This window comes from Ceratotherium simum, chromosome 18, assembly GCF_057802395.1.
Source record: "Ceratotherium simum simum isolate JZ-2026a chromosome 18, ASM5780239v1, whole genome shotgun sequence".
Classification (NCBI taxonomy): domain Eukaryota; kingdom Metazoa; phylum Chordata; class Mammalia; order Perissodactyla; family Rhinocerotidae; genus Ceratotherium; species Ceratotherium simum.
Window position 1 is genome coordinate 47,660,264 of NC_141917.1, and position 16,886 is coordinate 47,677,149.

The window sequence follows — 16,886 nt, forward strand, 5'->3', positions numbered from 1 at the left end:
ATGCATAGCTGCACATAGGAATCCTAACTTACAGAAGTACTTTCTGACCACATTGCTAGGAGAAGCCTCGACACTGCAGTGCTTAAGAATATTGGTTTTGGGGGGAACATGGGCCTAGTAACAAATCCTGGCTCCCATCTTTAATAGCAGCACAGCCTTTCCACTCTCTGAACCTCAGTTTCCTTATCTGTAAGGTGAGTCTTTTTGTGAGGGTGAAACGTGGTAATGTATGTAAAATACTTTGCACAGGGTTAGTGTGAGGTATTCAGTAAATGGCCCAGTTATTGTCAGGTGGATAGGTAAAGATGCTGTTCACTCTTAGAAATATGTTAGCTGAACTGGATGCAGTGATCTTTGTGCCCTAAAGACAGACATTTTAAAACTAAATGTAGGGCTGGCCCCGTGGCTTAGCGGTTAAGTGCGCACGCTCCACTACTGGCGGCCTGGGTTCGGATCCCAGGCGCGCACCGACGCACCGCTTCTCTGGCCATGCTGAGGCTGCGTCCCACATACAGCAACTAGAAGGATGTGCAACTATGACATACAGCTATCTACTGGGGCTTTGGGGGGGAGAAAAAAAAAGGAGGAGGATTGGCAATAGATGTTAGCTCAGAGCCGGTCTTCCTCAGCAAAAAGAGGAGGATTAGCATGGATGTTATGATCTTCCTCACACACACACACACACAAAAACTAAATGCAGACGGTAATTAGAAACCTAACATGTGTAACCTGATATTGTTAGGATTTTCCTTGAAGGGATAAAAAATTAGCATGCAAACCCCTTAATATCGCCGTGTGTGTGTGTGTGTGTGTGTGTGTGTGTGTGTGTGTGTGTGTGTGTTGGGATACATTTTATGCTGCTAAGTTTTCATAAATACTTTTTTAGTTTTTGCTTGACTTGCAGCTCTTCTCATATGTTGGGTGCTTTATTTAGATTTGGTCATTTTTACTAACAACATTCTCATACTCATTGGTAGATACCCTAGTGTTCCATTTTGTAATCGAGCAGATTTATAACTTTTCCTGGTGATTGTGTGGTTAAAGATGACCACAGATTCTTTGCTACTCTCTCATTGAGACATGGAGTCTGTGTTCTCTCCTCTTGTATCTGGGCAATATTTCTAAATGTTTGACCAACAGAGTATGGCAGAATAGATGTTGGGCTCGTTTCTGGGCCCAAGCCTTAAATGACTGGCAGCATCCACTTCCTGTCTCTTAGAAGGTTCCATCCTGGGGCCCCGAGTTTCCGTGTAAGAAGTCTGCCTCTCCTGAGGTTGCCATGCTATGAGAAAGCCCATGCTGTCCACGTGGAGAGGCCATGTCGGGGCAGGGGGAAAGTAAGGAGGAGAGAGAGAATTTCTGACCTACAGAATCATGAAATACAATGATACATTGTTGTATTAAGCCGATAGTTTAGGGTAGTTTTTTACGTAGTAATAGATAACCAAGAACAGTGGTTATGAATCGGACAATACTTGATGCTTCTTCTAATGATTATTTTCCAAATGCCAAATGTCTCTAGCAGTGTGGAATATAATAATGTGCAAAAATGAAGTTTCGTTATTTCAGTTAACTTTATCCCTTATGTTGGACTAAGTCGGATGTTTGTCAAAACTGAATCTATATTATTAGGAAATAGTGTAACTTGATCCTAGAGTATTCTACGTCTCCATTTTTAACAATGTTTTTTATAGTAATTCTTCCTTACCTTCATATTCTTCTTATATCAAATTTCACCTGGTTCGACTTCTGGGTTTTTTTTTTTTATCTCCAATAATAAGAATTTGGGTTCTGATAACTTTTAATTTTGAGTTCCTATAGAAGACTGTGGAACCCTGGGCATTGAGGGAGGCAGAGTGGGTGGCAGACTAGAAGTTTTGGCAGAGATGCTCAGTGGGGAGGGGGAGGGAAGCTGAAGGGAGAGTCTGCACAGGTTTCAGGGCTGTCCTCTTTGTCCATCCTTTGGATGGATGGAGTTACCATGGCAGAGAAAATGTTGTATAACCCTGTAAGGTTGGGGATGAGTTCAGGAGATGCCTCCTCCTTGCGAGTAGGTAAGGATGAAATTACCCAAAGCATCTCAGACTTTTAAGTGATTCTCTGGGACCCAGGGTGGGACCTGGGAGGCTAGAGAGAACAATGCCTACTGGAAAACGAAACACTTTAAAAGCCTATTTTTGAAACTGAGGGAAAAGGAGAGACTAAAAGATGTTTCTAGTTAGAAACATATGGCAAATGGAAATTAATTACACAAGAACCCATTATTATTGGCTTAAGTGTTCGGTGTCACTGATATTTTATTATTTAATATGCTCTCTTAATTGTTTTACTTTATTAAATGTAAAAATAGTTATAAGGGTATTCAGAGAATCACTTGCAATCTGAGCCCTCCAATCCTGTTTTAACCTTTGAGTCTCGGTTTCCTCAACATCAAAGTCTTCTGCACAGGGTTTTGCAGGAGTGTACCTTTTGGAGCTGGGTGAACTCTACAGTGTCCAAAACGCTTTCTGCATATATTATCTTACTTTAGAAAGTCTAAACAGCCCTATGAGGTAGGTGGGAATTATTATCTCTATTGTTTAAACAAAGAACTGCTGCCACAGAGAGACTAAGTGGGCTTGCCCAAGGTCTTCTGGCTGGTAATCTTTGTCTCGCCCTTTCCACATCACAGTTTGTTGATCAAACATTTCTTCTAGTTGGAAATATAAAACACTGGGTGTGTGAGGTGGGGCAAATGGTGGTGATTTGTACATCTAAATGTTTGATGGAAAAGACTGGCCTTCAGAGCATATAGAATTCATTCATACTCATTACCCACATGTAGTGGTACTGTGGGTACTTGTCCACTGGCACTGTTATTGGTGGAATGCAGAAGTAACCAGAAAGACCTTTGTGATGATTTGCTTCTGCCTCATTGTGATTCTGCCCACGTTCTCTGACCATTTGGGCAGGTATAGGATGTGAACAGGTTCAAGACCACTGAGTGAACTGGAACCATTTACCTTGTGCGAAGAATGCTTTTTGTTTTTCTTCTTCCAAGGGGAGTTGTCTTCCTAGTTTTGGTTTGCTTTGGTTTGTATGTTACTCTGTGTCTTTTTGCTGAAATCACCGAGTGCTGATTAGGTGGAGTAGTGGAAGGGAGAGTAAAAACATGCTGAGTGGTGGAGAAAAGCTAGACTAGAGCTGCAGTGCGCCGTGGATAATCAGAAGCCAAATGATGCACACACCAGTGATTTGATAATTGCCTTTATATACTTTGAAGCATTGAAACTAGGAAAGCAATTTAAAAGTATTGAATTTGTTTTCATTGTAATTCATAGCAAATAATTAAGCGTCCTTTGTGAAAGAGCCAGCAGTACCTTTCTAGATGCTAGGTCCTCTACTAGGTGCTGGAAGTGCTGAGTTCTCAATGCGTTCTCAGTCCTATTTTAGGTTGAGTCCTTAAAAGGGTTAATATTTCTGAGGGACAGCAGAATAAAGCGTTTAATCATCAAAGAGTTTTGTTTTTAAAGCTACACATGTTTCAGGCGTGTGTTGGAGGGGAAGGACATAAATGCCCAAAGTGGGACTCCAAATTAATAAAATTTGGAGAATGACTTATTCAGTTTGGTTAACTTGGTTATTAAGGCTAATTACAGCTTTTGTAGTGGTGACTGTTAAGATAAAAGACCATATCTATTATAGCTCTGAACTTGAATCTAACATTAAGACCATCTTTTCAGGATGAAGCCTCTCTTTAGGAAGGTGAGCAATAAAAGAATGTTACAGGCATATTAATAAAGGCTTGGCTTTTTAAAAATTTTCTCGTTCTGCAAAATGGAAATTTTCTAATTAGAGAAATGTAAGCATGAAGATCTAAGATGAGTTTTTTGAATTTCTTTTCTCCTCACGTCATAGAAATCATTGTTTAAAGTTTCCAAAAATATTTAGGATTTTGCTTTTAAAAACCATAGTCTGTTTGAGTTTTAGTCTTCTCATCTTTAAAGTAGAAATATTCATTCTGACCACAGCGGCTTATTGTAATGAGTTAATGAGAAAATGTTTGTAAAGCCCTAAATATAGTGCCTGTAGCATATAGTAGGCACCCAGGTAATGTAATAATGATTATTTAATTAAGGTTATCTTTGGTGTTCCTCCATTTATTTCCTCAAAACAACTCTTTTAAAAAGTAGAATTATATTCTCTTGTCAAAATGGTGTTACCTTCTTGTAACTGAGTTTTCCCCAAGTGAGGATAAAACTCACTGGTTCATTATCACATGATCAAGTCCTTCATATGCAAATCAGTCAGACCTTCAGCACTATATACATTGGTTAATATTTTCTTAATTTTATCTTTGAGTTACTTCAAAAGAACTGGTGCTTAGTATAAATTTGGTTATTAATTCTGTTTTTAAAGCTGTGTATTGTGCTTACATCTTTAAAGAGAAGAGATTGAATGTGAAAACAGTGGATTTGAGATACAGTCATGTGCCACATAACGATGTTTTAGTCAGCAACAGACCGCATATACGATGGTGGCCCGGAAGATTAGTACCATCGAGCCTAGGTGTGTAGTAGGCTGTGCCATCTAGGTTTGCGTGAGTACACTCTATGATGTTCGCACAACGGTGAAATCACCTAAGGATGCATTTCTCAGAACGCATTCCTGTTGTTAAGCAACACATTACTGTACTTATATATCTTAGGACAGGAAATTTCTACATTTAATTTAAAGTTAACTATAACTTAGCTTTTAGTTGGCACGGTGGTGCTTTCAAGCTGATTTTCAAAATAAATTATAGTTCGCACAGGTATAGACTGAAATATAGAATTCTGAGTTATAAAATGGACATACTGAAGATAAATCACTCATTTTGGAAAGGCCTTTACATCACATTATTTGTCAATTTTAATTTACTTGGTTGCCCTTTTACATAGAACCTTGTTAATGTCCTAACAACCTGGTAATGAAATTACTAATCACAGCACATCTTTCATAGAAACTTCTTGATTTTAGTTTTGTCTGGTAAAGTATTTATTCAAGATTAGTAGAATTATAAGATAAAAACATCTTGGAAGGAAAACATGAAAGATTCTTAATTCTTAAGCATTATCATTGAATATTATATATATATATATTTTTTGTGTGTGTGTGTGAGGAAGATCAGCCCTGAGCTAACATCCATGCTAATCCTCCTCTTTTTGCTGAGGAAGACCGGCTCTGAGCTAACATCTATTGCCAATCCTCCTCCTTTTTTTTTTTCCCCCAAGCCCCAGTAGATAGTTGTACGTCATAGCTGCACATCCTTCTAGTTGCTGTATGTGGGATGCAGCCTCAGCATGGCCGGAGAAGCGGTGCATCGGTACGCACCCGGGATCCGAACCTGGGCCTCCAGCAGTGGAGCGAGCGCACTTAACTGCTAAGCCACGGGGCCGGCCCTATAATTTTATTTTTTAAAAAGATGATTTGGAAAATTTTTGAGTTGAGTGTAGCCTTATAAATATTAATGCCAGTTTTTGATCCAATCTATAGCATTCATTAAAATTTATTTAGTTATTTACATGTAACTTTTTTCATGTTGTTATGTTGTCCATCAGTCCAAAACCTAAAACCTGGTCAAGTTATCTCATTTTCTAACGGGGTTCAGTAGGAAAGGCTGTCACTTACGGGTTCTTTAAATATCATTTTGATTTGTCCGTTGCTTTGTGACAGTGTGTGGTCATGTTTCATTTGAAGCTGATTTTCCTGGTTCTCCGCACAGGAAATGCATAGGATTAATAAGATAGTGATTCCTGCCATGTCCATTGGCTTTCAGAGGAATCCTGCAGAGAGAACTCTCATACTTCGGTCTTTGGAATACCAGTAGACAGTATTGTTTGATACATGTGTTAAGTAGCAGCAGTTTTTAGAAATTTACTTTGTAATTTATATACAATAAAATTCTTACTGTACTGTAAAATACATACTGTAAATACTATAAAAATATGCGCACCTAAATTTTTTAGTGTACAGTCTTGAGTTTGGATAAATGCATAGAGTCGTGTAACCACCCCCACAATCAAGATATGGAACAGTTATATCAGCTCCAAAAATTCCCTCATGCTGTCCCTTTGTAGTCAGTTGCATTGCCTACTCCCATTCCCTGGCATTGGTGATCTATGGTCAGTCCCTTTAGTTTTACCCTTTCCAAAATGTCATATAAATTGAATAATAAAGAGTGTATATATATATGTGTGTGTGTGTGTGTGTGTGTGTGTGTGTGTACATACATACCCTTCTGATTGTGGCTTCCTTCACTACACATAATGCGTTTGAGAGGTTTTGTGTTGCCAGTGGTTTGTTTCTTACTGCTGAGTAGTGTTTTACTGTATGAATGCACCACAGTGTGTCCATTCACCAGTTGAAGGACATTCAGGTTGTTTCCAGTCTTGCATTTATGGATAAAGCTGCTATGAAACATTCTTGTACAAGTTGTTATGTTTTCATTTCTCTTGGGCTATCCCTAGAGGTGGGATTGCTGGATCATAAGGTAAATATATGTTTAACTTCATGAGAAACTGCTGAACTATTTTCCAGAGTGGCTATATCATTTTTCACTCCCAGCAGCAATTACGAGCATTCTAGTTGCTCCACATCCTTGCCAGCTGTTGGTGTTGTCAGGTTTTAAATTTCTTTTTCTAATTTTAACCATTATGATAGGTGTGTAATGGCATCTTGAGTGGTTTTAATTTGCATTTTCCTAGTGATTAGTGATGTTGAGCATGTTTTCATTTGCAGCTTGACATCTATATATCTTCTTTGGTGAAGTATCTTTGCAGATTTTTTGCCCTTTTTTTATAGGGATATTCATTTTCTTGATGAGTTTTAAGAGGGCTTTACATATTCTGGATACAAGTCCTTTATCAGATGTATGATTTGCACATATTTTCTCCCAGTCCATGGCTTGTCTTTTCATTCTCTTAACAGTGTCTTTTGTAGAGTAAAAGTTTTTAATTTTGTTGAAGTCCACTTTATCAATTTTATCTTTTGTGGATCATGCTTTTGGATCTTTGCCTAACTCAGGGTCATAAAGATTTTTTTCTAGAAGTTTTATTGTTTTAGGTTTTATATTTAGGTCTGGGATCCATTTTGAGTTAATTTTTAATAAGTTAATTAAGTTCATTTTTTAATAAAGTGTGTGGTATGGATTTAAGTTCATTTTTTCACATGAGTATCTAATTTTTCCAGCACCAGTTGTTGAAAAGATTTATCTTTTCTCTATTGAATTGATTTTGAACCTTGAATTGACCCTATTTGTGTAGGTCTGTTTCTGAGCTCACTAATCTGTGTACCTATTCTTTGATCAATTGTGCTCTGTCTTGATTACTGTAACTGTATAGGAAGTCTCAAAATCAGGTACTGTGACTCTTTCAACTTTTTCTTTAAAATTTGTTTTGGCTATTCTATATCTATTCTTGTCAATATGTACACAAATACCTGCTAGGGTTTTGAGTGGGGCTGTGTTGAATGTATAGATCAATGTGGGGAGAATTCACATTTTCACAATATTGGGGTTTCCAATCCATGAACATAGTAATGTTCTGCTTTTTAAGATTGTCTTTGATTTCTTTTGTCAGTGTTTTGTATTTTTTAGCATGGAGATTCTGCACGTTTTGTTAGATTTATAACTAAGTATTTTGTGGGTTTTTTTGGTACTAATACAGTCATGTGCTGTATAAGAACGTTTCAGTCAACAACAGACTGAATATAGAATGGTGGTCTCATAAGATTAGTACCATAATCCAGGTCTGTAGTAGGCTGTACCATCTAGGTTTGTGTAAGTACACTCTATGATGTTCCCACAACAATGGAATCGCCTAACGAACAACACACTTATTGGAATGTGTCCCTGTCGTTAAGTGGCACGTGACTGTATAAATGGTGCTCTTTTTTGGTAAATTTTGATCTCTAGTTGTTCAGTTTTAGCATATAGATGTACAGTTGGTTTTTGCTTTGAACTTAAGTCATATGACCTTGCTAAACTTACTTATTAGTTCTAGGAGCTTTTTTTTAGGTTAGCTGTCTGCAAATAGAGGCTATTTTATTTTTTCCTTTCCCATCTATACCATTAACCTCCTTTTATTGCTTTATTCTCCTGACTAGAACTTCCAGTGTGATGTTGAATAGAAGTGATGACAAGAGACATCTTTGCCTTGTTTCAGTCTTATGGGAAAAACACTCAGTCTTTTACCATTATGATGTTAGAGTTTTTTTGCATATGCCCTTTATGTAGTTAAGTAAGTTATCTTCTGTTTCTAGTTTGTTGAGAGTTTTATTTATTATGAAGAGATGTTGAATTTTGTCAATTGCTTTTTCTGCGTCTGTTGAAATGATCATATGGTTTTTCTTTCTTAGTCTGTTAATGTAGTGGGTTACACTGATTTTTAATGTTGAACCAGCCTTGCATTCCTGGGACAAACTCTACTGGGTTGTGGTGTATTTTCCTTTTTATATATTTTAAAATTAGATTTGCTAATATTTTGTTGAGATGTTTTACTTCAGTGTTCATGAGGGGTATTGATCTGTAATTGTATTTACTTGTAATGGTTTTGATATCAGGAGATTGCTGGCCTCATAAAATAAGTTGGAAACCATTCCCTTCTCTTCTGTTTTCTGGAAGATAAATGTATAAAATTGGTATTATTTCTTTATTAAATGTTTGTTAGAATTTTCCAGGGAAACATCTGGACCAGCCTTGTTAGAGATTTTTAACTACAGATTTAATTTCTTTAATATATTTACGAGTATTCAGGTTATTATTTCTTCTTGCGTGAACTTGGGTAGTTCGTGATTTTCAAGGAATTTGTCCGTTTCATCTAAGTGATAGAATTTATGGGCATAAAGTTGTTCATAGTATTCCCTTATGAGCCTTCTAATGTCTCTAGGATCTGTAATGATGTACCCTCTTTGATTCCTGATACTGATAGTTTGTCTTGTCTTTTTTCAGTCAGTCTGATTATAGCTTTATTGATTTTATTAATATTTTTAAAGAACCAGCTGTTGGTTTCATTGACTTTTTTGTGTGTGTGCCAATTTTCAATTTAATTGATTTCTGATCTGTTATTTTTTTCCTTATGCTTGCTTTGGCTCTGATTTCTCATTCTTTTTCTAGTTTCTTAAGGTGGATATTTAGATTATTGATTTGAATCTTTTCTTCTTTTCCAATATAACCATTTAATACTATAAATTTCCCTCTACTCTTTTTAGCTGTAGATCATAAATTTTGATATATTTTATTTGCATTTTCGTTCAGTACAAAGTATTTTCTGATTTTGTATTTTTTTCAGTGTGACTTCCTCTTTTATTCATGAGTTATTTAGAAATGTGTTGTTTAATTCCCAGATGTTGGTGAATTTTTCAAATATCTTCCTGTTATTGATTTCTAGTTTAATTCTGTTACATCAGAGAATATACTTTGTGTGATTTCACTTCTTTCAAATTTGTCAAAGTTTGTTTTATGGCCCAGAATATGGACTATCTTGGTGAATGTTCTTTATGCATATTTTAAAAAGAGTTGGATTTAGTTTAGTTTAGTTTTGTTTTTTTCTACTAATGTTAGGTGGAGTGTTCTATAAATGTCAGTTAGATTAAGTTGGTTGAAGTATTGTTCAGGTATTCTTTGTCCTTGCTAATTATCTGTCCACTTGTTCTGTTAGTTATTGAGAGAGGAGTATTGAAGTATCCAAATATAATTGTGGATTTGTCTATTTCTCCTTTCAGCTCTGTTGGTTTTTGCTTATAAAGCAAAAATGAGTTTTTGCTTATAAAGCAAAACCATTTTCAGTCATGGTGTTAGGCGTGGCATACTCATTTAGGATTGTAGGTCTTTTTGGAGAAATTACCCTTTTATCACGTTATGTTACACTTTGTCCCTAGTGTAGTATTCCTTGTTCTGAAGTCTACTTTCTGTGATATATTAATATGGTCAGTCCGGCTCTTTATTTTGAAAGTATTTGCATGGTACATTTTTTCCATTTAATCTATCTATATCATTGTATTTAGAGTGGGTTTCTTATACATGGCGTAAAGTTGGGTCTTGTTTTTCAATCTGGTTTTCCCATCTCTTTTAATTGGTATACAGTCATGTATTGCTTAGCAGTGGGGATATGTCGTTAGGCAGTTTCATCATTGTGCAAACATCATAAGAGTGTTCTTACACAAACCTAGATGGGATAGCCTACTGTACACCTAGGCTATGTAGTACTAATCTTCTGCAACCACAGTCGTATACATGGTCTGTCGTTGACCAAAATGTCGTTATGTGGCATATGACTGTATTTAGACCATTTTCATTTAATATAATTATTGATGTGATTGATTTTAGTCTACCATTTAATCCTTTGTTTTCTCTTTATCCTCTCTGTTTTTATTCCTCTATTTCCTTTCTCCTGCCTTCTCTTCTCCTTCTTTGGATTATTTTAATTTTTTTAGTATTTCATTTTAATTTATCTATTGTCCTTTTTGTATCTCCTTATATATTTTTTAATGGTTTCAGTATTACAATAAACATACCTAGCCTTAAACAGTCTACTTTAGTTAATATCTTGCCACTTTAGTAGAATGTAGAGTCTGACAACCATATGGGTCCCTTTACTCTCCCTCCTTTATGTTATAGTTTTCATATGTATTACATCTACATACATGTAAAACCCTACAAGGCAATGAATGTTCAAACTTTTGCTTTCAATAATCATACTTATTTTAAAGAACTTAAAAGGACAAAAGTGGTCTGTAATGTTCAGGTGCTTATCATTTCTGTTGCTCTTCCTTTATTCCTGTAGTTCCAGGTTTCCCTCTGCTATTATTCCTCTTCAGCCTGAAGAACTTTCTTTAGCATTTCTTTTTTAGAGCAAGTCTGTTGGCAACAAATGCTGTTAGTTTCCCCTGGTCTGAAGAACGCCTTTATTTCACCATCATTGATCCTGAACATAGATATAGAATTCTGGGTTGACACTTCAGTTTCTTTTAACACTTGAAACATATTGTTCCACTGTCTTCCGTCCTCTGATTTCTGATGAGATAGCTTTAATTATTTGAGTTGTTCTTCTGTATATGGTATTTCATTCTTTTCTGACTGCTTTTAAAATTTTTTTCTTTTTGGTTTTCAGTGATTTGATGATAGCATGCTTTTCTTTGAGTTTACCCTTTTCCTAGTTAGCTGAGCTTCTTGGATCTGTAAATTCATATCTTTCTCCAAATTTGAAGTTTTCAGTCATTATTTCTTCCATATTTTTCTGTATTTATGTCTCATCTTCTTCTGGGACTCCAGTGACACAAATTTAGACCTTTCGATATTTTCCCACCTGTCTTTGAGACTGTTCATTTTCTTTTGATTGTTTCTCTTTGTTCTTGAGATGAGATAATTGCTATCTTCAAGTTCACTGACTTTCCCCCTGTGTCATATGCATTTTGCTATTGATCCCATCCAGTGAATTTTTTATTTCAGATAGTTTTTTCAGTTCTAAAATTTCCATTTAGTTCTTTTCTATAGTTTGTATTTCACTTCTTTCAGTAGTGTTTACCTTCATCTCATGGAGCGTAGTTATAATAGCTGCTATAAAGTCTCTGACTGATAATTCTGACATCTCGTTCATCTTGGTTGGCATCTGTTGGTCATTTTTTCCCTTGAGAATTGATCACATTTTCCTGTTTCGTTGTAAGCCAAGTAATTTTGGATCCTGGACATTTTGAATACTGTGTTGTGAGAGTCTGGGTCCCATTAAAATCCTCTGGAGGGGCCAGCCCGGTGGCGCAAGCAGTTAGGTGCGTGTGCTCCGCTGCGGCAGCCCGGGGTTCGCTGGTTCGGATCTTGGGCACGTGCTGATGCGCTGCTTGTCAGGCCATGCTGTGGCGGCGTCCCATATAAAGTGGAGGAAGATGGGCACTGATGTTAGCCCAGGGCCAGTCTTCCTCAGTAAAAAGAGGAAGATTGGCAGATGTTAGCTCAGGGCTGATCTTCCTCACAAAAATAAATAAATTAATTAATTAAATAAAAATCCTCCAGAGAATTTTTTTGTTTTTTTAAAGGATATAATCAACCAGGGTAGATTCAGACCATAAGATCTGTTTTACCTTCTTTGGGTGACAGTGTCATAAAGTTTTCAAAGCCTTGGCTGTACTGCTTGGAGTCTGTCTTGTGCACATGAGATGTGACCAGGACTTGTGCCTGTTTGTCCATAGTATCCAGGTATCCCCCTCTCCAGCTCCTGAGTTCGGGGAGGGGTCGGGGGTGTCCCTTTTTCCAAGTTCTCTCACCAGCTAAATGAGGTTTCTCTCAAGTTTTTGCTTATGTGCCCTCTACAGAGTTTCCTGAATGGGGCTAATCTTATGTCCAAACCAAGAGAGAAAAGAGGGGAGAAAAAGTAACAGGAAATCACCCTATATGGCTTGCTTCTTCAAGTTTTATTTTCCCAGGCTGCTCACTGTTGTTTACTTTTCAGAGTCCTCGGGTTGCTGCTTTTTGTGTTTTGTCCAGAGTTCTTAGTTGTAATTATGGGCACAGATAAGCTATAGTGGGCTTACTCCATCTTGACTGATCACATTTTGTTTTTAATTGGCACTTAAAAATATAGATAAATTGTAAATATTTGTGGCTTAAATAGGTCGTGGCCATTTTTATTTTCTGTTGGTAAAAGTTATTTGATATTTAAAATATCAGATTCTCTAATTCAAGGAGCTTGCTAATTTTAAATGTGGAGGAATGTAAAGCATCTGTTTTGGACAAACTAAAGTACAAACAACGATCATTCCTACCTTTATTATTCACTTGGCTAACACAGCTGATTAAAATACAGACACATACACATACCTTTTCAAAGAAAAAGTGCTGTGAATGGCTTTGAAGTACTGGTATCTGTCTTGTTTTGAAATTAGTAAAGTAAAACTTGAACTTGTAAAACTTGTGAAATATTTGCTGAATTAGCTACTTCTTTGAAGAATGTGGAAAGGAATGATAAATAGATTTTATCAATACCTTAATTATTTAAATTATGAGTTATGCTTTATAAATTTATTATGGCTTTTCCTTTGAAAAACAAGTGAAATTTTGATTCATGTTTAGTGATCTCATTCACATAGAGACATAAATTTAGTGATTTTATTTATATAAAGATTAATTCCTGGTTAAATCACTTAGAGAAGTATAAGTATGTTGAAGAGAATTTTATTTTTAAAAGATCTGTTGATATATAGACTATGCATACTAATTAATAAGCATGATAAAGTTTGAAATGCTTATAAGGAGACTAGGAAATTGTTTGTGTCCATTGTATGCTTTTATGATTTTATTGTAAAGAGGTAATCTTAGAAGTAAATTTAATTTTTGCACAGAAGAACTATTTAGAGTGGTTTGTTACAGCATCCATTTATAAAATCTGTTTGTAAATTAAAGTGGCAAATTGGACCTTAGGGTTGTATTCTTTATTGACTTTTTTGTCCAAAATGTCACAGAGGTAGGAAGGTGATTACAATTAGCATTTGAAATATCTTTCATCTTTATATGTAACAGTGTTCAGATTATTTGGTTCAAATTTGTGCTGTGCTGTCCTCCCTCCATTAAACTTTGTATGAGATTTGTGGCTTGGATTAAGGAAAAAATTGAGTTATAAAAATGGCAGACTTGGGTCCATTCTGAAATGGTTTAAAATTTATTATTAACTATTAGAATTGGACATTTTTATAATTTTTAAAAATTTACTTCCCTCTCTCCCTTTAAATTAGGTGCTCTGTGGATGTGTATAGTTTTAAATCCCCACTGCAAGTTGGAGCAGAAGGCCAGTTGGCTAAAACAGCTGAAAAAGTGGAACAGTGTTGATGTGTGTCCATGGGAAGATGGAAATCACGGCAGTGAATTACCCAACTTAACTAATGCTCTGCCTCAGGGTGCGAATGCCAACCCAGGTGAGTCCACAGTCACATTCTGCTCACTTTTTATCTACCTATTGTGCATATATGTTTATAACAGTAACTTAAAACATATGTACGAAAATTATTTTTCCCACTTAAGAACTTACTGTAACTCAAGGACTTAATCTGTTTTGACTGTGAATGTGTGTGTGTTTTAATTTTTACCTGAGACCTTTGTACTCTTTTTTTTCATATTCTCAGAATACAGATGGATGTAATACTTATATGTATTAGTATGTGTTACAATTGCCAATTATTTAGTTTGAGTATTTTTTTAATTTAAAAAATCATGGAATAGAGTGGTAATATATTACTTTGTAAAACAAAATATTGAGAGGCTTGAGGAGCTGTGTGTTTTTATCTCTGTTGGTCAGTTCATATTTGGGCTACTGTGTAATTTAATCAGTTAAAAATTCTTAGTTTTAGAATGTAGCAAGTAAACATTTTATGACTGGGCTGGAGGGGTGTGGGATGCTATTGGCATTTGGACCAGGAAAATTCTTTATTGTGAGGGATTGTCTAGCATACTTATTCCCACCTACTATAGGCTATTAGTGCCCTCCAGTCTCTGGGACAGCTGAGAAATGCTTCCAGACATTTCCAGATGTCCTCTTAAGAACTTGTCTCTCATTTCTATCCTATTTTTTTCAGCTTCTCTCTCATTGGGTCTGCCCATTTAGCTCAAATCTCTGTCATCTTTAAAAACAAATCTTTCTTTGGCCTCATTTTCCCCTCTAGCTACTGCAGAATTTTCTCCTGTCTTTCAGAACCAAATCTTTGAAGTAGTAAACTCTTGCAAATAAAAATTTCATTCGTTAATTCATATCACTATTTTTGTGCTGCTGCTGCCTTTTTTTTTTTTTTTTTTGAGAAAACTTGAAAAACTTTAAAGTTATGTAGATGCATTGTGGGAGTTAAATGACTTCAGAAGGATCCAAAATCAAGACTGTCATTCTGTATGTACTGGCCCTATATGGAGTTGGTACTGCTAGAAAGAGCTGGACAACGTGCTGACTGTGACTGTGATGTTAGCATAGTGTTTTCAGTCTCTACGAAGAAAGAAAATGATACGTATTACTCCAGAGGGATTTGTCCAATCAAAAAGGGGTTTTAGGTCTTGGGAAGGATGACTATCTGGCTCTGCTTTGTCTAGAGATATTTGCCTTGGGAATTCAGTATTTGAAATCTGTCACATCTTTATTGCCCATGATGATTTTATTTAATAACTTCAAAGAAAATAAATGTACCCCTTATACCCCACATTTTTTTCGATAAGCTCAGAATTTTCAAGTCTAGCAGTGCAACATTTATTCTCTTCCATTGCTAGGAAAGGGTATGTCTCCGTCTTCATAGGCAATATCTTTAATCTTCTACTTAGTTATATTTGGAGGTTTCTCTGTGTTTCATTCCCCACCTGCTTTTTGGGAACGCTATCCTAACATTTTACACTTTACTTTTACTTTCCATTTGGTTACTTTCTCCTTGGTTAAACAGAAATATTCCATAGGCTTTAGAAAGCCCTTAAGAAGTGGTCCAGCCTCCAGATGAAACAGTTCATTTCCTTTATGCTTGGCCCAGAGATATGAAGTCAGGACCTAATTTCTGAGGGCAATATTTATAGCTGTTGTGCGTAAAGGCACCAGGGCTCCTGCTTTTTAGGAGAACACCCACATCCTCCAGAGGAGCTGTCAGAAGAGACATTTCTACAGGGCTCTGATGCTCAGCCTGTAGTGCTTCTGCTGGAGGGCTGAGCAGGCTTGCTAGAGGAGAGCCTGCAGTAGCCCGCAGAGCCCAGTAGCCATGCCGTTGCAGCTGGGTGGAGTGTGCATGTGGTACAGACTATGGGCAGAATTGCATGTGTTTGCACATTGGAGTGAATGTGAAGAGCAAATCAGGCCCTGTCTTCACTGAGATTATTTATTAGAATTAATTAACAATAGCAACATTAGAATCTACACCCTTTGAAAGAGTAGTATGTTTTTTTTTAAATATACCAGAATGATAGCCAATTTTTTAATTTTAATTTTTTTGGTAAAAGAACTAATAAGTTCCCCCTCTTTACTTTTCTGAATTTCCCAAATTTTCTTTAATCAGCATGTATTAATATTATGAATACTTTATTAAAATTTTTTTTACAAATTTGTATATTTTTCATTTAAAAAATTTGGTTCAGATAATGTTTCTCTTTTTTCCATCTTATTGCAAAAATTAAAAACCACAGACATCTAAGATAAAAATGGGTCATAGTTTTGACACCTAATCAAACCAGTTTTTTATTTGTATACCCTTTTAGTCATTGTCTATGTCATCTTTTTCATATGTTTATCATGTTATTATAGACCATTATATCTTACATTTGCATTTAAAGATCTTTCGTTAGTATTTAGTCTGTTTTGTGACAGTTGGTTTTGTTGGTCTCCTAGAGCTCATGGCTGGTGAAAGCCTGGTGTGTGTCCTGCACCTTTCTCTCTGCTTATACAATCACATACAAATAGGGAAAAGTTAAGGTCTTTATTGTTTTAGATGGAATCATACTCTGTAGCTTGCTTTTATTATTGATACCAGGGTGAGCCAAATTGACAGGGAGAACTCGCATTCTTTTAATACATGCATTGTACTAAGTTGCTCTTTTAAAGTCTCCTTTTAGTTTTAAAAATTTTGTTTCTATGATTTGGGCTAAACAAAAGAAATGAAATGACAAAGCCATTTACAAACACTTGTGTGAGATTTGGAGTTTGGGGTATTTGATTGCTTGACTATAAGAGGTCATGGAGCCAGTTTCTTGTGGGGTTGGGGTATATTTATTCTGCTCAGCAAAAGGCCCTGATAGGTTCAGAATTCCCTTAAATGTAGGGCCCACTTTTCCCATTTGCAAGGTGTTCATCTCTCTGCTGCTAACAAGGAGCCTGGGCAGGGCCATAACATCAGTACTTGTGTCTTTTAAATGATCTGTTGTCCAT

General features: G+C 36.1%; 1 protein-coding gene across 2 annotated transcripts in view; it reads left to right on the forward strand.

The window, feature by feature from the left end:
• ZSWIM6 (zinc finger SWIM-type containing 6) overlaps positions 1-16,886 on the forward strand; it is a 188,651-nt gene that overhangs the window by 149,894 nt on the left and 21,871 nt on the right. For both annotated transcript variants that reach the window (XM_087443312.1, XM_087443311.1), the window contains exon 5: positions 13,741-13,920. In XM_087443312.1, coding sequence (XP_087299438.1) covers positions 13,741-13,920 — 180 coding nt within the window. The remainder of the gene's footprint in view (positions 1-13,740; positions 13,921-16,886) is intronic.